This window comes from Panthera onca, chromosome E2 (genome assembly GCF_046562875.1).
Source record: "Panthera onca isolate mPanOnc1 chromosome E2, mPanOnc1 haplotype 2, whole genome shotgun sequence".
NCBI classification, from domain to species: Eukaryota; Metazoa; Chordata; class Mammalia; order Carnivora; family Felidae; genus Panthera; species Panthera onca.
Genome location: NC_138353.1, coordinates 17,921,793 through 17,942,029, shown reverse-complemented (window position 1 = coordinate 17,942,029; position 20,237 = coordinate 17,921,793). Strand labels below are relative to the sequence as shown.

Sequence of the window (20,237 nt, the reverse complement as noted above, 5' to 3'; positions counted from 1 at the left end):
GCCGGCCGCGGGCCGTGACGTCAGCGCGCCGGCGCCGGCCCGGCCTCGCTCCCAGAAGGCCGCGCGGGTCGCGGCGGAGGCAGGTGGGCGCCAGCCCCGCGCTCGGGCGCCAGGCCGGCCGAGGAAGAGACCCGCGCCCCGCGGGCCCCGGCGGCCGGCGCCATGACCCTGTTCCACTTTGGGAACTGCTTCGCCCTGGCCTACTTCCCCTACTTCATCACGTACAAGTGCAGCGGCCTGTGAGTGCGGGGCAGCCGCGGGCGGGAGGGCGGGGGCCCGGGCCGAGCCTGACCGCCCGCTCCTGCAGGTCCGAGTACAACGCCTTCTGGAAGTGCGTGCAGGCTGGGGTCACCTACCTATTCGTGCAGCTGTGCAAGGTGAGGGCCCCCGGGGCCCCCTGAGAATACCCTGGAAAAAATGGGCTCTGGAAGGGGCGGAACTTGGGGCGAGGTCTCCAAACAACTTTTGTATAGCAGTTTAGTAAAATTGAGAAAACTCAGTTGTGTGGTGGAGTGTTTCGTACTTGCAGGAGCCGCGAACTAACCCCAAGGTCCACACAGTGCTGCTGACACTGCCGGGGTAGCTATAGCTAGCTCCGGCACCTCCTTGCCTAACCCGATCCCCTGTGACCACCACGGAACCCAAACTTCAGACCCCTACCCCCTTGTCTCCCCTGATCCTGTCATCTTGCCCGCCTCTTGCTCCCTTTCCACAAGGGTCCCTGAACCCCCAGAGCTCTACCCTCCACACCCACGCTAATTTCCTGCATATCCCACTTGGGTTATTCCCCTCACCTTGCAGTGATCTTTCTGTTTTCTCAGATGCTGTTCCTGGCCACTTTTTTTCCCACCTGGGAAGGCGGCATCTATGACTTCATTGGGGTGAGTGGGACAAGGGAGGGGGCAGGAGTGTAGGAGTGGGGCCCCCTGGCACCTGTGCTCACTCAAGCCTCAACCTGACCCACAGGAGTTCATGAAGGCCAGCGTGGATGTGGCAGACCTGATAGGCCTAAACCTTGTCATGTCCCGGAATGCAGGCAAGGGGGAGTACAAGATCATGGTTGCTGCCCTGGGCTGGGCCACCGCCGAGCTCATTATGTCCCGGTGTGTGCAGCAGCCTGGAGCCCAGATTCCTGAGAAAGGATACCTGGGTTCTAAGGAGGTGCTGGAGGGTGGGGGCTCAGACTCTGGGTGCTGAGGGTGCTGGAGAATCCCTCCCTTTGCCTTCCTCAGCTGCATCCCCCTCTGGGTTGGAGCCCGGGGCATTGAGTTTGACTGGAAGTACATCCAGATGAGCATCGACTCCAACATCAGTCTGGTACGGAGTCCTGTTCTCCCACACACCTTTTTGCTGGTGGCTGTACTCTTCCCAAAACCTGGTCCTGACTTCCCACCTCCCTGCAGGTCCATTACATCGTTGCATCTGCCCAGGTCTGGATGATAACACGCTACGACCTATACCACACTTTTCGGCCAGCAGTCCTCCTACTGATGTTCCTTAGCGTCTACAAGGCCTTTGTCATGGAGTGAGCTGGGTGGGGTTTGATGTTGGGTCCAAATGGGGGTGGGTTATCTATTCTCCTTTCCTCATTGTGATGTTTCCTTACAGGACCTTCGTCCACCTTTGTTCCCTGGGCAGCTGGACAGCACTGCTGGCCCGAGCAGTGGTGACAGGGCTGCTGGCCCTCAGCACCCTCGCCCTCTATGTCGCTGTTGTCAACGTGCACTCCTAGGCTTGATGTCTCAGACATTCACATACCCTTTCCCTGCCTCCAGGTTTCTGTGAAGTAAACAGTATTTGGAAAGTTGTTTCTGCCTCCATCTTTCTCTCTCGCTCTCTCTCTTTGAAACTATCTACCAATACCATATTCACTGGGTTCTAGAGGCCCTTGTTCTGGCTTTGAAGCCAGGTAGGCTAGGAAACTGGCCAACGCTGGTTTGTCCTGTGTTCTGCAGCAGTTCCCGGCTCTTCCTTTTTCCAGGATAGACTGGGGGCTTGGAATAGATAATCTTTGAGCAGTGGCAGGGAACAGGTGATAGAAGGGAGCTAGAATTGAAGAATATATTTCTCAGAGGCTTTTCCTCACAGCCTGGGCCCTTCCCTGGCTGCTTACCTCCTAGACTCTCAGCCCTAATCTCCCCTTCCAATCCACCCTTCATATGGAGGCAAAGGGGATGTATCTGAAATCCCAGTTTTATTAGTGCATCCTCCTTGCTTACAACCTTCTGGGATTCCCCATTGCATACTGAACAGTCCAACCACCTGAATTCTGGGTTTGGCCCTTGGGTGGCAGACTTTTATGAGCTCTGAGGTGCTTTGGTTCAGTTCTGTAGCCCTCAGATCAAATCCTGGCTGGAGTCTTCTTAGTATGGAGTACAGAGACCACTGCAGCCAACTAGCACAGCAGCTGAGCCCAACTTGGGCATCGTCCTGGATGCTGCCCTCCCTACCTCTGGTTTCACAAATTCTTTGGGAACTTCTCAGGTGTAGTCGGAGACCAGCCTCATTATTCAGAGGGCAGAGAAGAAAGAGGCAGCCACTCCAGTTGGTCGGTGGCAAGTTTAATAACAGAACTTAAACATACAAGGCTTATCTGGTGGCTGCAGGATGACTGGATCTCTGCACCCACCTGCCAAATCCCAAAAGTTTATATATAGAGGTTTTAACTGGATTCAGTCACATATTATCTAAAACCACATCAGTGTCAAGGTTATATCCTTGGGGTAGCATGTGGGGTGGGGTGGTGGAAGAGAATGCACATTTCAAGGACTGTGGGGGGTGAGAAGACTCCCAGCTCACAGGTCAACCGGTCAAGTTCACGTGCTCTCCATTTCCCCCAGCACCACCCCAGGCCTTCCCTGTTCTAGTGGCCAGCCGCCTGCCCCGTTCCCTCCCCATCCCAGAGGGGATGTGTCAGAAGCAAGGCTTTAATGTCATGTTTGTGTTCCACCTTGATGCAAATCCTGCCCGCCCAGGAAGGTGCTCCTCAGCGCTGGTATTCCCACAGGGATCTCCCAAGGCCTAGGATAGGGTAAGTGCCCCCTAGGCAGTCTCTTCCCTCCAGGCTGTCAAGGTCCTGCCATAATGTTGCTTAACCCTGGGCTTAGGAAAGCACTAAGCACAGCTGTGCTAGGAGTCTTGATGTGTTCAGAGGGAGCATTTACCCTCAGGTGGGGAAACCACCACCTAGCCCTGCCACCTCTTCATTGTCCCTAGTCTAGACTGTCCACAGGTGTCTTGGAGGGGTGGGGAGTGACTGATTGGTCACAGAGTATATGGGCACTCCTAGCCCAGCTGGGTAGATCTTGGACAGCATCTCTCTCCCACACCTCCATCCCATGCCCCACCTAGCCTTTGACATGTATGGGGACGAGTGAAAGTTGCAGAAATGACTATTCAACAACTATTTGCTGAGCAGAGACTCTGATCCAGGGCCACTGTAGGTGGCCAACTATCTGTGGATAATCCCAGCTTTTATGGGGCTCGGGGAGACCAGAACGGTTGGGCTGAAATGGAGGGAGCACAGGCTAGATCAGGGCGGTGCTGGGGGGCCCAACCTGGGGGACAGGATGGGTTCCCTGGAAGAGAGATGTGAGCTGAGAACTGAAGGATGAGCGAATGGGGCGAGGGGAAGAAAGCAGGTGGCAAAGCCTGTGCAAAGGCCTTGAGGTCAGAGAGCAGGCCTGGCTTTCCAGTGAAACGAGAATTGATTGGAATAAGATCCAGGCGGCTTGTGAGGCTGGAAGCCAGCAGGGACAGGGAGGAACCATGGAGAATTCTAGGCCAGGGAAGGGCAGGGAGTCCAGGGCTCACTGATGGGACGTGTTTGTAGGATCGCTGGGCCATGTGGAGTGGGAGAACCAGAGACAGATGTGGAAGCCACTGCAGATAGAACAGGCCATGGGGGCAGCGGAGTGGGGGCTGTGGTGAAGAGGAGAAGCCTGGGGTCCTGCCAGAGAGACTCCTACTAAAGAACCAGGAAGAGAGGTGAGGAAGGGGACGGGGTGGAGGGGCGGATGTCAAGGCAGTGTCGAGCAGTTGGAGAGTGAACTTTTCAGGGGAGAGGCATGTGAGGACGGGACCTGTGACTTTAGCCTCCAGAGTCAGTCCCACTGCAGCAGCAGAGGAGTGAGCAAGTGGAACCGGAGTGGAGACCCCTGTGAAGGGAGAGGCGGCTGTGGAACGGTGCTGCTTGAGGTGGAAAAGATGTTGACACATTCTGTCAAGGTGCCGAGGGGAGAACGAGAATGGAGGCTGAGGAGAGAGACCAGAGGTGGTGTCTAGGCTAGCGGAGGGGCAAAGGCATCACTCCTGAGGGTGCCTGTCTGTGGTCATGTCCAGCTCGCCTGTAAATGCTGTCACTCTAGACAAAGGAATGGGAATTCATTTCCCCCAGGAATGTTTAGTGACTACCTACTACACACTAGGCTGTGTCCTAGGAACTGGAGATACAGACCTGAACAAATAAATAGCTGCTGAGTTATAGGCTTGTGGGAGGTCAAAGGGGATCATGAAAAACACTTAGGACAGTGCCCAGCACAAAATAAAAGCATAGTCAATGTGAGCTGGTTTATTACTATCACGCAGCACAAGTGTGTTGGAAGAAGAGCCCCAGGCAGCCCTCTTGCCAGCCTGGCGTGCTAAGGACGGCCCCACTTCACAGGAGCCGCAAGCTCCCACTCCCTCCTGAAGCCCCCACCCCCTCAGAGGACTGGGCCCAAGGACTGCTCTGCCACGGGGGGGAAGCTCTCCGCGGATGGGGAAGGGGAGTGGGGATGTCCCGCAAAGTTGGGGTGCCGTGGGCTGCAGGAGCAGACACAGGTGGTGCTAGGGCTCTTGATTGCTTGATGTTCCGGTGGCTGCCCAAAGGGTCCCGTGCCCCCCACCTCTGCTGTGGGGGATGCGAGGATGGCTTGAAGGCCACGGTCCCTCTAATAGTAGAGCTCCTGATCCCACCAGCCTGGGAGAGAGAGAAAGGAAAACAGGGAGGTGCTCAGAGGTATGGATCAGTGGAGGTTTGATACGGAGGGTCAAGCTTTGCTCAGTGGCGGTATCGTAGCCAGTAAGGTTTATCCAAGGCGTGATTATTGCTGATTGATACGGAGGGTCAAGGGTTTGGAGGTCAAAGATCAGAGCAGCTGTTGTGAGAATGTTCCAGCCCCCCACCCCCTGGCCCCCAGTCTCCACACTCACTCCCTGGGCAACAGCGAACTCCAAGTTTCCGGATCTCATCATAGACGAAGATGAGGAGGCCAAAGGGCATGGGGACCAGCCACCACTGGTACCTGAAGGCACAGGCGGGATGGCGAGGTGAGGGCTACCCTCAAGTCTGTGTCCCTGTGCCCATCACTCCACTCACAGCTCACAGCCCCTCACCGAATGGGCATGAAGTTGAAGATGTTGGGCATTCCGGGGCAGTAGCACAGGAAGCAGCCGATGCAGACCTGGAACACGATGGCAATCACCAGGATCCTGTTCCTGCGGGTGGGCGGGAGGGGACGGGCTCAGAATGGCAGGTTCAGAACAAAGGCCATGGGGAGCTGGGGACCAGACGGAAAGCAGGGCACTGCAGGGTCAAAGGACGTCAGCTGGAGATGTTCCAACAGTGGACGCTGGCCCTGTCCCATCTCCCCTTTGGCTGAGGAAAGCAGAGGGGCCGGGTGAGAGGCAGGTGGTGGGAGCCAACTATAGATAAGGAATAGTAGCACCTGCGCAATTTCCGCACATGCGCAAATTGGTGCTGGCGTCTGCTGGCTGCAGTGAGCCCTAGTCAGGATCTGGTGGGAGCTGGAGCCAGGGCTCGGAGGGTAGGGCGGGGCAGGGGCGCGGCCGGCCGGGGACACCTGAAGAAGCCCTGCTGGAAGGCAGAGAGGCGGCGTGTCTTGCGGATGAGGACATCAGCGATCTGGCACATCTCGATGCTGATGAAGAACACGGTGTAGCAGGTGTACTGCTGGTACAGGCGCTGCCCGAACGTCTGTGGGCCAGAGGGGAGCAAAAGCATCCTGAGCCCAGATGGAGAGGCTCTGCAGTCAGCCAGGCAGTCAGGGCCTGGGACCGTGAACCCCTGACTGCTCTTTCCCTTACGTCAGAGGCTGGAGCGGGGGAGAGGACGGATCCCGATCTGCCAGGTTTGCAGGACCAAAGAATGTGGGGCCTAGACATCTTGGTCTCGCAAGCCTGGATGGCAACACCTGGGCACGCGGTAGGTCAGGCAATTGCTTTCATGATGGAAGGAGGGATGTAGAACCTTCCGGACACCCACAAGAAGGCCCCTGGGAAAAGGGAATCGGGCTCCTAGGGCAGAATTTGCAACGTCCGGTGACTCCAGTGCCCAGGCAGATGGCAAAAATGAGTGAAGTAGGCCAGAAGAGCCTATGGGGAAGAGAGCACGTGCCCCGTTTAAAAGGGGCAACCACTCTTCAGACCATTTCTTCAGTGTAACTATTCATAATACCAGCTAATTGTGTCAGGAACGCTAACTCTGCTTCAGGTACCACGCGTCTCACATGTATATCTCACTTAATCCCCCCCGGTAAGCGTAGGAGGGAGACTGGTGGTGCTCACACTTCAGCATTTCTGAATCCTCAGAAAGGCTGGTTATGACAGCCTTCCAGGCCTGGGGTGTGGACTGAGAATTTGCATTTCAGACAAGCTCCCAGGGGATGCTGTCGGCCTGAGGACCACGCTGTGAAGTCCCTGAAGTAGATATTAGTATTATCTCCACTTACAGATGGGAAGACTGAGGCACAGAGAGGCAAAGCAACTTGCCCCGTGTCACACAGCATGTGAGGAATTGTGGCAAACCATGAATCCAGGCAGTCTGGTTCCAAGGTCTGCATTCTTAACCGTGATGGCAAATGTTTAAGGGGAATATCCTGACCTCTAACACCGCAGGGCACACTAAACACACCTGCTAACCGAATCGAGCCTCTCCGGGCTCCAAACCTTCATTAAAGCCCGCCACACGTGCAAACACTCTGTGTACGTGATACTGCAGTGACAATAACAGAATAGGGGCCCGGCTCCACACCAGAGATGACGTGCTACTGGAGGGCAGGGAGGGGACATCTGCAGCTGTGACCATCAGCGGCAGGAGTTTGGAGCTCAAGACAGTGGTGGGAAAGGACCCAGAACTGGCAGAGAGTCTGGGATGCTCTGCCTGAGCTCAATCACACGTGGAGGATTGAGTGTGGGCCCACCCACAAGGTAGGTGGCACCGGAAATGAAGGCGACATGGGATGGGGTGGGGCGAGGGCTCACCCACTCCTGGCCATAGCTGTCCTGCAGATCCTGTAGGTGGTGATTCTCCCAGTATGGCCGCAGCCCCACACACAGCAATGGGAACCAGCCCTCCTGGGCCATGGCCGTAAAGTAGTCAGTGAAGCCGGCAAATGATTGGATGGCACCTGGGGGAGATGCAAAGAGACACAGGGAGACAGGGATGAGACACAGACAGAGACATGGAGAGAGACAAGGACGTTGAAAGGTAGGGACACAGAGAGGAACAGAGACACAAACACAGGGACACAGACAGTGACAGACATGGAGAGACACAAAGACAAGGATCCCAAGAGAGATCAATAGGGACATAAGAGACGAGGCACAGAGAGAGACAGAGACACACACCCAGAGACAGGGTCATGTAGAGCAGGGCCAGAGACAGAGAAGGGACACAGGGAGGGATCACGGCAGACACAGACTCAGAGAACAACAGAGACCCAGGATCGAATCCAGACCCCAGGATCTAGAACAAGCCAGAGCCCCAGCTAGAGACTCCAAGGCAGGTGGGCAGCCCCGCAGGGAGCCCCGGGCTCCCTGGCCCCACAGGCGCTCACCGATCTGGAAGTAGGAGTAGGCAGCCAGGGGCTCGTTGACCAATCTGTCGCGCTTTGGGTTCCGGGGACGCAGATGCATGATGTCACTCTCTGCCTTCTCATATGCCAGAGACACAGATGGGAACTGGCCAGGAGCAGAGGGAACTGGGGTTAAGGGTTGGCCTGAGCCCCTGTCCCCTACCTGTTAGGGTCCCCCTCCACCCCACCTCCTGCCAGCGGACAGAGATAGGACTGAGGTTACGAGGCAGGTGACCACACAGGCAGACCTGCCTAGACAGCACGGATCAGCCAGTCCATCCAACAGAGCAATGTTTGGTCCATCCCTCCAACAAAGGTGTGTTGTCTTGTCCGGTCCACATCCGTGCCACATCTGACCTGATATCCACCTCCATCAGAACATCTGGATTTACCTCCACTATTGCATGTTCTTGTTCACTCTCTCTCTCCCTCCCCCACCTTCTCTCTCCCTCTCTCTCTCCCCCTTACTGTTTCTTTGTCCCTGTCTCTGGTCTCTTTCTCTGTGACTGTCTCTGCTTTTGTATCCCTGTGTTCCTATCTCTCCTTGTCACTATCTCTGCATCTCTTCTGTCTCTGTGTCCCTGTGTCCTCCTCCCTATCCCCCACGCCATCTGTCCATCACTGCAGAATGGCAGCAGAGTATACTGATCAAGAGCAGAGTCCCTGGGGCACCTGACTACCTGGGCTCGAATCCCAGTGTGCCACTTATTAGCTGTGTGACCTGGGACAAACCACTCGACCTGTCTATGCCTCAGTTAGCTCATCGGTAAAATGGGGATAATAAATAAAGCCCATCCCACTGAGCGTTTGTGAGGACAAAATTAATTAACGCGTGTCTGGCCCAAAGAAGGCACTTAGGCAAGTGCTGTTGAATAAATAAGTCAACGTGGCCATGCATCTGGCTGCATACATCCCTGTATCTGTGGTTCTTTTTCTGTCTGTCTGCCTTGGGGCCTGACAGTGTTTATCTGTCAAGGCTGTTGAAGGGTGTCTGTCTGTGATCCAACTTTCACCAGATATGTGTGTTAACGTCTGAGTCCACGTGTCTATGCCTGAGTGCCCACCTGTGTGTCCACGTCTGTAGTTCTGTCTGGGACTACCTATCTGCCTGCCTGCATATCCGCATCTGCCTGTCTTTGTACACACGTCTGTATCGTTGTGTCCAAGAGTGTCTGTCCGTGGGCACTGCACGGGTGGGAGCGTTGGGGCTGTAGACTCACGATGTCAGTGCAGAGTTCTATGAAGAGGATAGTGATGCAGCCGAGGGGCAGGGGCACACTGACAGTAATGTAAATGAGGTACGGCGTCAGCTCTGGAATGTTCTTGGTCAATGTGTAGGCGATGGACTTTTTCAGGTTATCAAAGATCAGCCGGCCTGTGGGGTTACAGAAGACATCTCAGACTCCTCGCTGCCCAGTTCCTCCTGTGCCCACACTGCCTCCCCCAGTCTCCAGCCCAGCTCGGACCCTGCTCCACGCCCGTCACAATGGAGGCAAAGTTGTCATCCAGCAGGATCATGTCAGCCGCATTTTTGGCAGCATCCGAGCCAGCAATGCCCATGGCCACGCCGATGTCTGCCTTCTTCAGGGCTGGGGAGTCGTTCACGCCATCCCCTGTCACAGCCACGATTGCGCCCTGCAGGGAGTGGGTGCGGGTAAGGGGTGGTCAGTGAGAGGCCAACCCAGGGCCAGCCCAGCCCATGGGCCGCCTTCCTCGGCAGAGTCGTACCAGTCGCTGGCAGCTCTCCACAATCACCAGCTTCTGCTGGGGACTGGTGCGAGCAAACACCATCTCGGGGTGAGTACGCAGTGCCTCCACCAGCTCAGACGGGTCCATGTCCTTCAGCTGCATGCCATTGATGACGCAGGCACGGGCATCCCTGGGAAGGAGGTAGGAAGGCATCACCAGGGCCTCAGTCTGCCTGGGGTGTGGAGAGAACCATGGGGGGTGGGCAGAAGGGGCTTACTTCTTATTAACTTGGTCCAGAGGCACGCGGAGGCGGGCAGCGATGTCCTCCACTGTCTCGCTGCCTTCTGAAATGATACCCACACTGGCTGCAATGGCCTTGGCTGTGATGGGGTGGTCACCTGTCACCATGATCACCTGTTGGGGAGGGGACCATCAGACCCTTGTTGCCTTCAGATCAGCCCACTCTCCTCATCCTCCCTGGTGGACATCTACTGATACACTCATTCACTTATTCAACCAGTCGTGACCACCTGCTGTGTGCCTGGAAAATGTCAGGGACAAAGCAGACAGACAAAAATCTCTGTTCTTGTGGAGTTGGCACTCTAGTGTGGGAGACAGAAAATAAACAAAGTAAAGGAATGAATGATACAGCATATTAGGAGAGGGGAAAAATTAACCTGGGTAAAGGGAATGGCAAATGTTGGATGGAAAAAGTGGTGTCAATTTTAAGTGTGTCCAGGGAAAGCCTCATTGAGAAAGTGACATCTGAGCAGAGGTCTGAAAGGGGTGAGAGAATTGGCCACATGTAAAACTGAGGGAAGAGTGTTCGTGACAGCAGGAACAGGCAATGCAAAGACCCTGGGGTGCGAACATGCCTGAACTGTTGGAGGAGTAGAGGGAAGACCAGCATGACTGGAAAGCAATAAACAAAGAAGTGAGGCAGGGGGGTGGCTAAGCAATAAGCTTAGAAAGGTAACAGGGCCAAGCTCTTCTAGGGACTGGGTCTTAGAGACCATGAGAAGGACATGGCTGTCGCTTGCTCAGTCTTGGCTCCCCAACTCTTGATTTGTCTTTCAGGAACCATCCCCCACCCCCAGAGTTGAAGTGAGGTCTCTAGCCAAGAATGGGCAAGTAACCCCAGACCTAGCCAACCGAGGCATCCCACCCCTAGCCACAGTGACTGGTTCAGGGAGGAACATGTGACCCAATCCGGGACAACAGCAAAAGAGGCACTCTTTTTCTGTGGGGTGGCTAAACAGGTGGGATGTCGGTTGGAGCTGCTGGGGGGTGGTCATCTTTGTCGACCAAAATGCAGGGACTGCTTGAGAATAAAGCCATCAGAGAGAGAAGTAGAACCAAGACATGGAGAAAGGCAAATTCCTAATGACACTGAACTCCTAGATCCAGCTATACCTGAAGCTTCATTCCCCAGAACTTTTCAGTTTCATGAATCAATATATTCTTTTTTTGGTTCAAACCACTTTCAGGTAGTTCTCTGTCACAGGGTTTGTCACCCCCAAATACTGCTAACTTCTGTTCTCACCCCTGCCTGCTCCCCTTCCTGGTTGCATACCCGGATGCCTGCTGTGCGGCACTTGAGCACAGCATCAGGGACGGTGGCCCGGGGAGGATCTATCATGGATACAAGTCCCGCAAAGCACAGGCCACTAGTTGGAAAGTTCATGGCCTCCACATCGAAGGCGTAGCCGGGAGGGTAGTCCTTCTCACTCAGGTAGAGCTGGCAGAATCCTGACCAGAAAACAGGGGAGTCAGAGAGGGGTCCAGGAAGCCCTTCTCTAGCAAAGCCAGGTGATGAGTAAAATAACAAGGCCCCTTGTACCAAGCACCTACAGATGCCTGACCATCATCAGATGGCTGAATACTTCATTCACATGATGTGAGTCTATTATTACAACCAACCTGTGAGACTGTTAGCATGCTTATGTTGCAGATAAGGAAACTGAGGCCTAGAGAGGGGCATTTCTTGCCAGCGGTCCCACACAAGTAAGATAAACGATCCAGGATTGAACCACAGGTTTGTGTCTTCCAGGGTTGAGGCAGGGGTTAGGGAAATTTAGGAATCGGGACAAAATGTTGAGGGAGATCAGAGGTCAGGACAAGGATTGGGGAGTCTTGAGTTGAGGCAAGGATTGGAGGTCAAAGGGTCAAGAGGAGGACACTGACAGGTGGATGCGAAAGCAGGTCAATGTTGGGGCAAGAGCTGGGAAAAATCCAGGGATGTCAGGTCAGGAATGGGAAGGTCCCAGGGAGGACAGGTGGGAAGGAGCTGGGTCAAGACAGAAACTGAGGATGGACAAGGGTCAGGACTGAGACAGGGAAAGTCAAAGATGAATGTGTGCACTTGGGCAGGTCAGCTGTGAGCCAGGGATGGGAAAGGTCATGGTCAGGGCTGGGCGGGGAAGGTTGGGCAGGGAAGATTGGGCAGGGTCTGTGCTAGCTCCTCCTCACAGATTGGTTTACCATCTACTGTGGGGGTCTCACCGAGCCCTGGGGGTCTCACCAAGCACGCGTTCACCCAGGCCTCCCAGGCTAAGGTAGGCAGTCTGGAAAGCCTCCCGCCACTGCTCGTCCAGCGGCAGCTCCTGGCCCTTGATGAGGATGGAGCTACAGCGTTCCAACACGCGCTCAGGGGCGCCCTTCATCACCAGCACGTGCCGGGGGTCCCGCGGGTCCTCCAGTGTGTGGATGGACAGCTTCGGGCAAGGAAGGGGACGGCGTTAAGGACCAGGACAAGGGGGCGGGACTTGGGAGAACGGCGGGGTTGACCGCGCTGGGGCGCAGCCGGAGGAAACTTTGGAGGGTGCAGCTTGGCTGGGGGTGAGGGGCTAGCGTGCCGGACAGGTCTTTCGTAGAGGCTGAGGGTTAGGGACGCAGTAAGGAGCCTGAGCGCAGAGAATGGATAGAATTAGGGTCGGAGTTGGTCTGGGACGGAATTTGGACTGCGAGCTACCCCCACGGAAGGCCTGAGAGCCGACGGTGAGCCCCCAGCTAAGGGGCTGGGGGGGGGGGGGGGGGAGGGGGAGAAGTGGTTGTGGGCGGGGCTTGGCTAGGAAGGGGGAGGGAACTAAGAGAGAAACCCTGCGGTAGGCCAGCCCCGAGTGTGGGTGGGGCCTGAGATGGGCGGGGTCCTCCCTGTGGGAGGGGGTCTGGGCGGGACCGGGCGCACACCTGGAACTTGTTGGTGGAGTTGAAGGGGATCTCGCAGACTTTGGGGAAGCGCTCACGGTAGCCCATGGCGTTGCCTAGGGTCAGCTCCGAGAACTTGAGCAGCGCAGTCTCGGACGCGTCCCCGATCACGATGCGCTGGAAGCGGCGGCGGGTGTCAGGGGCGAGCCTGGCTGCACCAGGCTCCCGGGATCCCCCGGAGTACCCTATGGTCTCACCTTGGGCACCGGCACCGCGTCCTGGCCCGACTTGAAGGCAGCGCGGTTGCACAGCGTTAGCACGCGGCATAGCGCCCGCCACGTCTCCGAGGACTGGTCAAACGTCTGCCCTGCAGACCAGGCGTCCAGGCTGGGGCCGCGAGGGGACTCCTCGCGGGCCCCAGACCCGGAGCAGCGCTCTCCCATACCAGAACCGAGTCCCTCTCTCTAGATTCAGGACAGGGTCACCTCCCAGACCTGGGTGGGACCCAAACCCCTCCTCATACCCCAGGACAGAGCCTTCTCTCCAGACCCAGTACTGAGTTTCCTAGGAGACCCAATCCCAAGCCCCTTTGCAGACCTAAAGCTTCACAGACTCTTGTCCCGATCGGGATGGAGCCCCACTCCATTAATGCAGATCCCTCCCCAGACTCCCTTCAGTAACCTCAGAGCTCCCTTCCAGGTCTCTAGCGTCTACCAGATCCTGCCCCAGCCCCGTCTCGTTCCACCCCCACACCTGACTGGTCTTCCGTAGTGTCAGCCGAGTGGATGTGGTTGTCAAACCAGAGATGGGACACAGTCATGCGGTTCTGAGTGAGGGTCCCTGTCTTGTCAGAGCAGATCACTGATGTGGAACCCAGTGTCTCCACTGCTTCCAGGTTCTTGACGACACAGTTCTTGCTGGCCAGTCGCTTGGCTGTCAGGGACAGACAGACCTGGGAGAAGGGGTGAGAAGCGCAGGTAGGGGGCCCCATCCTTGCTTCTAGTCCTTCCCTTCTCTCACAGCACGGGGAGCCTGCATCCCAGCCACAATACTGTGTACACAGCATTCCTCGGCAAAACCCATGCTTTTCTTGCCTGTTTTTTCCGGCCTGTGCTTTCTTCCACTTGGGACACCTCCCCAATCTGCCCAGACAGACATAACTAGGCCCCTCTCTAAGCTGCCCAGGCTGAGGTTCTGCAGGTTCTCTTATCAACACAACCAAACTGAGAAAGCAGACATCCTCTGAACCTCCTCTGGGGCTGGTCTTGGACTGGGTGCTAACTGTTGAGGGCTGCCCACACTGGACCTCAGCCTCCTCCTGTCAAGGATGCGTCTTGTTCATCTGTGAGTCCTCAGCGTTTGGTATAGGGTATGGCCCAGACTAGCGTTGGTGAGTGTTTGCTGAATGGATGGATAGATGGAGAGACAGGGGGTGGGGAGGATGGTTGGTGGGAAGGTGTGTGGGTGGGAAGTGAGGGGGTGGTAGGACAAATAGGGAGACGATGGAGGCAATCCTGGATGAATGAACACGCAGATGGACGAGCCTCTCAGCTCTCTGCACCTCTTTTCTGTCTCCCCAACTCACCGTGACAGTGGCCAGCAGCCCCTCGGGCACGTAGGCTACCACAATGGCCATGAAGAAGACCATGGCCCGCAGGAAGGTGTAGCCAATGCACATGGCCACCACAAAAAATGTGGCGCCGAAGAGGATGGCCAGGCCTGCGATGATGTCCACAAAATGTTCGATTTCAATGGCGATGGGGGTCTTCTCATTTTCTACTCCCGATGCCAGTGATGCAATGCGCCCAATGATGGTGCGGTCACCTGTGTTCACCACCAGGCCCTGTGCCGTGCCTGCAGCGGGGCCAAGAGGGCGCCTCAGGGACAGGTGGGCGGCAATGGGGGTGTGCACACAATGTGAACTGCAGAAGGGGAAGTCATGGGAGATAGAGGGGCAGGACGCCCCGAAGAGGGGGTGGTCACGTGAGGTGGGCAGGCAGGGGGGCTTCATACATGGCAGAAGAAGGGGAGTGGAGGCAGCCGTGGGGAGTGTGGAGGCAGCGTGGTCAGCCGGGGGCGGGGGGGCGGGCAGGGGCCTCACAGACCTTCAAGGCACATGGTGGAGAAGAAGGCGATGTTGCGGGTCTCCAGGGGGCTCTCGTGTGTACATTCGGGCGAGCGGGTCTGCGGCTCAGACTCTCCAGTCAGCGAGGAGTTGTCCACCTTGCAGCCCTGGGCCTGGAGGATCCTGATGTCCGCTGGCACTCGGTCCCCGCCTTTCATCTCCACCAGGTCGCCCACCACAAGCTGGTCTGCATTGATCTGGAACTTGTCCCCATCTCGGATCACAGTTGCTTGCTGTGGGGCAGGGGCACAGGGTTGAGGTGGGCAGGGGTGGGGGTGGAGGTCACTGAGTGCAGGGGAAGGCGGGGAGATGCAAAGAGGGAGCTGTGGAGGACCTATGGGCGGAGTGGGAGGCTACAGGCTGGGAGCAGGTTGGGCCTGGTGGGAAGGCCCACACAGACAGACGCCAGGAGCCTCCCTGCGCCCGCCCGAGTGCACACAGGGAACTGAATGGGGACCCACCTGGGGCACGAGGTTCTTGAAGCTGGCAATGATGTTGGTGCTCTTAAACTCCTGGTAGTAGCCAAAGCAGCCGGTGACCACGACCACGGCGATGAGGGCCAGTGCCAGGTACAGCTGGGTAGAGGCAGGAAGGGGGCCAGGCTGACGAGAAGGGGCCGGAAGATCCCTGCGCGGGGGCACCCGCCTGCTCCCTGTCCCCCGGTGTTCTTGGGGTCACCCCTGTGGTTTTCCCTGCTCTACTAGCCACCACATGCACTGTTCCCCGTGGCCTGTGTTCCCTGTCCCTGTGTTCTCCACGTCCCACATTCAGCTTCTCTGTATTCCCAGTGTCGTGTACCTATATCCCATATTCTCTGGGTCCTGAACCCTACATCCCCCATGTCCCCATATCCTACGACTTGTGCCCCGTGTCACCATGCATCCTTTCCTGCGTCCTTTTGAGTCTTGTATTCCACATGTCTGCTGTCCTCTGTCCCCTTATGTTCTCATGCCCTATAGTCCCTGTGTTACAAGTTTCGTGTTCTGTGTTTTCATAATCTGTGTGCCACCTCTATGTGCCCTGTGCCCCAAAGTGCACCCTCCTGTCCCCATTTCCATGTTAGTATGCTGTCGATCTTATGCTTCATATTCTGTGGACTCCACGATCATGTTCCAAATTCCAAGTCCCTATGTCCAAAGTCTCCCCATGTCTGTGTACCTCTAAGTCCCCATCTGGTGGCACATGTCCTATGACTTTCAAATCCCTGTCAATGCCACACGTCCCTAAGTTCCCACGTCTCTTGTTCTGACCCCTGTCATATATCCAATGTCCTCTTATCCCACATTTCAATATTCTCTCTGTGCTTCCTTGTCTGCTTCATGTCTCTCTAGGCACTGTGTCCTGAGTCTTCTGTCCCCTATGTCCCTATGCCCTGTGTCCCATGTCTGAGTCCCATGTCCCTTGTGCCCTTGGTCTGTCCCGTGTCTTCTGTTTCCCAAGTTGCATATCTTAAGTATTGTATTTCTACGTCTTTGCATCCCCACCCGTGTCCTCCATATCTGAGATACATTCTCTGTGTCCCCTGTGACCTGTGTCATCGGGTCTGCCCCATATCCCAGTATCATTCATCTCCCCCTCCTCTTGCCCCCCGTGACCTATGTCTTGGAACTGCATTTCCACGAGTCTGTGTCCCCATCCTGTATCCCTCGCGTCCTGAGTCCATGCTCAATGTTCTCTATCCTCCAGTTCCCTGTGTCCCACGTCTGCCCACAGCAGCTGCTACTCACATTGTCGTCGGTGGTGAGGTCCCCCTCACTGGCCTGGATGGCAAAGGCAATGAGACAGATGGCAGCAGCCACCCACATGAGGCACTGCAGACCACCGGCCAGCTGCCGGGCGAACTTGACATACTCAGGGGTACCACGCGGCGGCCGCAGGGCATTGGGCCCATCCCGCAGCAGCAGATCCGCGGCCAGGCTGGCAGTCAGGCCCTGGGGACAGGGCAGGTGGTCGCAGTGGCTTCCAAGGGCTTTCGTCTCACCACACGCTCCTTGGTGGGGGTAGCTCTTCTGTCTGTCTCTTTCCCCTCTTCTCCCCTCTGTCTTGTGCCTCTTCGTTTCTGTGTCATCCTTGCCTCTGTCCTGCCCCTTCCCCCTGCCCTCCACCGAGTCTCTCTCAATTTTCCTGCCTGGTTCTCTCTTCCTGTTGTCTCTGCTCTGCTTCTCTCTCTTATCTGCCTCTTTGTCTCTCTCTGTCTCTGCCTCTCTGCCTCTTTTTATCTGCTTCTCCTACTCCATCCCTCTCTCTATTTGGCCCTTTCTCTCTAATGCATTTCTCCCTTTTCTTCCTCTCTCTCTCTCCCTCTCTCCCCTTCTCTGCGCACACCCCTCCCTCTGCGCCCAGCTCACCTTGGTCGCACTGGTCTGGTATTTCTGTTCCAGCTCCGCGACTGACAGCTGGTGGTCGTTCTGCGTGGTGGGGGCAGGACAGTCACTGTCCAGCTCTCACCGGCCGCACTCCTGCCCCCCACCCAGCCCCCTCGCCCCCTGCTCACAATCTCCATCTCCTTCTTCATGTTCTCCAGCTTCTCCTTCCTCTTGCCTCCTTTACTGCCTGCCTTCTTCTTGCTCATCTTGGCTGCCATGTCCCCACCAGGGCCAGGACCCAGCTCTACTGAGTACATCTCGTAATTCTCCTGGGGATGAGAGGAGCGGGGAAGCATCAGGTCCCGCTGAAACTCCTGCCTCCAGCCTCCAGCCTCCCGACCCCTGACTCCGGGCCCCACTCACTGCCTTCCCCATAGTGCTTGGTGCAGCCACCCTCCTTTGCCGAGACAGAGCCTAGGGTCTGGACTGGTCCTGATATACCCAGGGAGGGAGGAGGTGGAGCAAGACTGCCCCAATTACAGCTGATTGTGGGGCTCCTTGGGGTGACCTCCAGGCCTAAGCAGCTCAGGTATTACCTATTGAGCTGCCCCAACCTGCCCAGACCCATCTCAACCTACCACTGAGATCAGGGGACCACTGAGGATGTCCATCGTAACAACAAGAACAGCAAACATACGGTGTTCATCACGTGCCAAGCACCGGGCTCAGGGCTTTCCTGTATTAACTAATGTAACCTCACAACATCCCTTTGAGACGAGTACTATTCTTTCCTCTCCCTACCACAGAGATGGGGAAACTGAGGCACGGGATGGTTAAGTCACTTGCCTGTTGTCCGCAAGCTCGGACGTGGAAGGGTCAGGACTCAGAACCAGGTAGGCTGGCTGCAGGGTCCTCTTCCAGGCCACGCTGCCCATGCCTGACTCCTGGAGGGGGAGTGTGCTCACAACGGTTGCCGTAATAACTGTCATTTAGGGAGGACTTCCCGTGTTCTGGCTCTGCCCAGTGTGCTTCGTGTGGATGTTTCATTAGCTCCTCACCCTATAAAGTTATGTTCTCTTATTGGCCGCCATTGTACAGATGAAGAACCCAAGGCACAGAGAGGTTAAGGACTTGGTCTAAGGCTGTGATGACTAAGTACCAGGGGCAGGATTCCAGCCCAGGTCTGACCCTGGAGCCTGGCTCTCGTATGGGACCACCAGTGAAGAAGCCCTCAGTTCACATCAGCAGTCGGTGGCAAGTGTGAGCCAGGCCCTGCACACATGTGACCGTGGGGGTCCCTGCAACAAACCCCTGTGCGGGCGGCATTAACATTCCCGTTGTGCACAGGGGAAACCAAGGCCTGGAGAGGTTCAAGGGGGTCCCGGAGGTGCCCCGCACATCCAGCCGTAGCCATTACAGGTGCTCCCATCTCCACCCCAACCTGCCCGCGTGGGGAAACCAAGGAACAGAGTGGGGAAAAGACGTCTCCAAGGATCCCGGCCCGATCTTGGTTTTGGTGCCAGGTTTGAGGTCCCCCGGGTGGACACCCCTGTGGGCAGCAGTGAGGATCTGGACTGCTGGAATGGTAGGTTCTTGATATCTCATGCTTGGCCTCACAGCACGGACGTGTATCTCAGGCCAGGCACGGGTATATCTGATAAGATAATCGCTCTGGCGACGTCCTTTTCTCCTGAGGCAGGTCACCTGGGAAAGTTTAAGCTGTTGAGCAGCCCAACCTCCTCCCCATACCCACCCAGCTGGTCATCCCATCTCCTGCTACAGGGGACCCCCAGAGAGGAGACTGGTGGGGTGAAGTCACACTGAGTGCCCTTACAATGAGTCTGCTTGCACTGGGGGGCTTCAGCTCTCTGAACCGCACATGTGAAGCACTTTGTGTCACGTCGCTCCTCTGCTTACAACTCTCCAGGGGTTTCCCTTCTCGCTCATAATAAACTCTCAAGTCATTCCTGCAAGATCTTGCCCTAGCTCACCTCACCTGGCTCAGTTTCTACTACGGTTCAACAGGCACTGGCCTTCTTGCTGCACTTTGTACGGGCCAAGGTCATTCCTGCCCCAGGGCCTTTGCACTTGCAGGTCCTTCTGCCTGACGCTCTCTTCTTTAGAAATCTGCATGGTTCTTTCTCGCCGTCAGGTCTCAGTTCAAATATCATCTCTTCAGATAGTCCTTCCAATATTTCACCCTGATCAGGCTCCATGCCCTTGACACTGCTTTACTCACACCCCTTGTCCCAACCTGACACTGTATTTTATTCTCATTTGTTTGCTGTCGATCTTGTCACACGAGAAGGAAGACTGGGACTTGGTTGCGTTTGCTGCTATACACACAGCACCCAGAACAGTGTCCTCAGACACACAGTAGATGGTCAGAAGACACTGTTGGATGTGGAATATTCATTAGCAAAAACGGAGTATTGGGCAGGCCCTCAGGAAGTCTCAGTCACTGGGAATTCCTTGGTTCCCCTTGCTCTCTCTAGCCCTTCCACCCTGCCCACCAGGCCCCTACCTCCGAAAGCATCCAGAGCCTGGGGCAAATATGATTCAGGACCACCACAACCTAAGTCACAGGTGGAGAGACCAAGGCACAATCACTGGCAACAGATGGCTGACCCTCGACACGTGCAGACCTCTATCATAATCAGGGACTCTCTTCCTCTAGTCTCTGTTCCATTTGTCCCTTTATTTTCATTTCTTAGTTTTACTATGTTCCTTTTCAATGTTTTATTTTTAAATATTTCAGACCCACACATTACAGGGAGAAAATGAATACCTGCCTACCTTTCAGCTAAATTGAATGATCTTATCAGTTGGTGGTTTCTAGAGGAATGATAGATGACACACAGAGAGAGTGAGAGTGAGAGAGAATAGATTTTTTTTTTAAGCTTGGGCTGAACCACTTGAGAGTAACTTGGAGACAGGATGCTTGTTTATCCGTGAACATGTAGGCACGTGTCTCCCACAAATATGGACACTCTCTTACATGACCGTGGTCCAACGGTCAGATGCAGGACGTTCACACTGACATGACATTATGAGCTAATCTAGGGAATGTATGTGAATTTCCTATTTTCCCTCTCATGTCCTTTTCGTGGTCCG

General features: G+C 55.9%; 2 protein-coding genes and 1 pseudogene across 5 annotated transcripts in view; 2 read left to right on the top strand and 1 right to left on the bottom strand.

Annotated features, from left to right (window-relative positions):
* Window positions 1-42: 42 nt before the first annotated feature.
* On the top strand, window positions 43-1,807 carry TMEM147 (transmembrane protein 147). Its single transcript, XM_060652236.2, has 7 exons — window positions 43-239; window positions 308-377; window positions 822-881; window positions 967-1,103; window positions 1,233-1,317; window positions 1,404-1,525; window positions 1,609-1,807. The coding sequence occupies exons 1-7, from the start codon at window positions 163-165 to the stop codon at window positions 1,730-1,732; spliced, it is 675 nt and encodes a 224-aa protein (XP_060508219.1). The 5' UTR covers window positions 43-162; the 3' UTR covers window positions 1,733-1,807.
* A 3,021-nt stretch (window positions 1,808-4,828) lies between these two features.
* The window catches only part of ATP4A (ATPase H+/K+ transporting subunit alpha), a 95,981-nt gene continuing 80,572 nt past the window's right edge, over window positions 4,829-20,237 (bottom strand). For all 4 annotated transcript variants that reach the window (XM_060651959.3, XM_060651958.3, XM_060651955.3 and 1 more), the window contains exons 3-23: window positions 17,312-17,452; window positions 17,166-17,225; window positions 16,545-16,748; window positions 15,279-15,392; window positions 14,798-15,050; window positions 14,278-14,546; window positions 13,446-13,644; window positions 12,950-13,059; window positions 12,735-12,869; window positions 12,067-12,259; window positions 11,119-11,294; window positions 9,823-9,959; window positions 9,585-9,735; window positions 9,323-9,491; window positions 9,077-9,231; window positions 7,839-7,962; window positions 7,264-7,409; window positions 5,844-5,977; window positions 5,377-5,478; window positions 5,194-5,285; window positions 4,829-4,960 (exon numbers count right to left, since the gene is read on the bottom strand). In XM_060651959.3, the coding sequence (XP_060507942.1) occupies window positions 4,932-4,960; window positions 5,194-5,285; window positions 5,377-5,478; window positions 5,844-5,977; window positions 7,264-7,409; window positions 7,839-7,962; window positions 9,077-9,231; window positions 9,323-9,491; window positions 9,585-9,735; window positions 9,823-9,959; window positions 11,119-11,294; window positions 12,067-12,259; window positions 12,735-12,869; window positions 12,950-13,059; window positions 13,446-13,644; window positions 14,278-14,546; window positions 14,798-15,050; window positions 15,279-15,392; window positions 16,545-16,748; window positions 17,166-17,225; window positions 17,312-17,440 (3,081 nt within the window). In that variant the 5' untranslated portion in view covers window positions 17,441-17,452 and the 3' untranslated portion in view covers window positions 4,829-4,931. The remainder of the gene's footprint in view (window positions 4,961-5,193; window positions 5,286-5,376; window positions 5,479-5,843; window positions 5,978-7,263; window positions 7,410-7,838; window positions 7,963-9,076; window positions 9,232-9,322; window positions 9,492-9,584; window positions 9,736-9,822; window positions 9,960-11,118; window positions 11,295-12,066; window positions 12,260-12,734; window positions 12,870-12,949; window positions 13,060-13,445; window positions 13,645-14,277; window positions 14,547-14,797; window positions 15,051-15,278; window positions 15,393-16,544; window positions 16,749-17,165; window positions 17,226-17,311; window positions 17,453-20,237) is intronic.
* On the top strand, window positions 5,034-5,100 carry LOC144614726 (U4 spliceosomal RNA; annotated as a pseudogene).

What these genes read in the sequence shown, in the direction of transcription:
- TMEM147 (XM_060652236.2), top strand. Translation starts at nt 163, where the DNA reads ATGACCCTGTTCCACTTTGGGAACTGCTTCGCCCTGGCCTACTTCCCC. An exon ending in TCGACTCCAACATCAGTCTG is followed by an intron (nt 1,318 to 1,403) that starts GTACGGAGTCCT and finishes ACCTCCCTGCAG; the next exon opens with GTCCATTACATCGTTGCATC. An exon ending in TACAAGGCCTTTGTCATGGA is followed by an intron (nt 1,526 to 1,608) that starts GTGAGCTGGGTG and finishes GTTTCCTTACAG; the next exon opens with GACCTTCGTCCACCTTTGTT.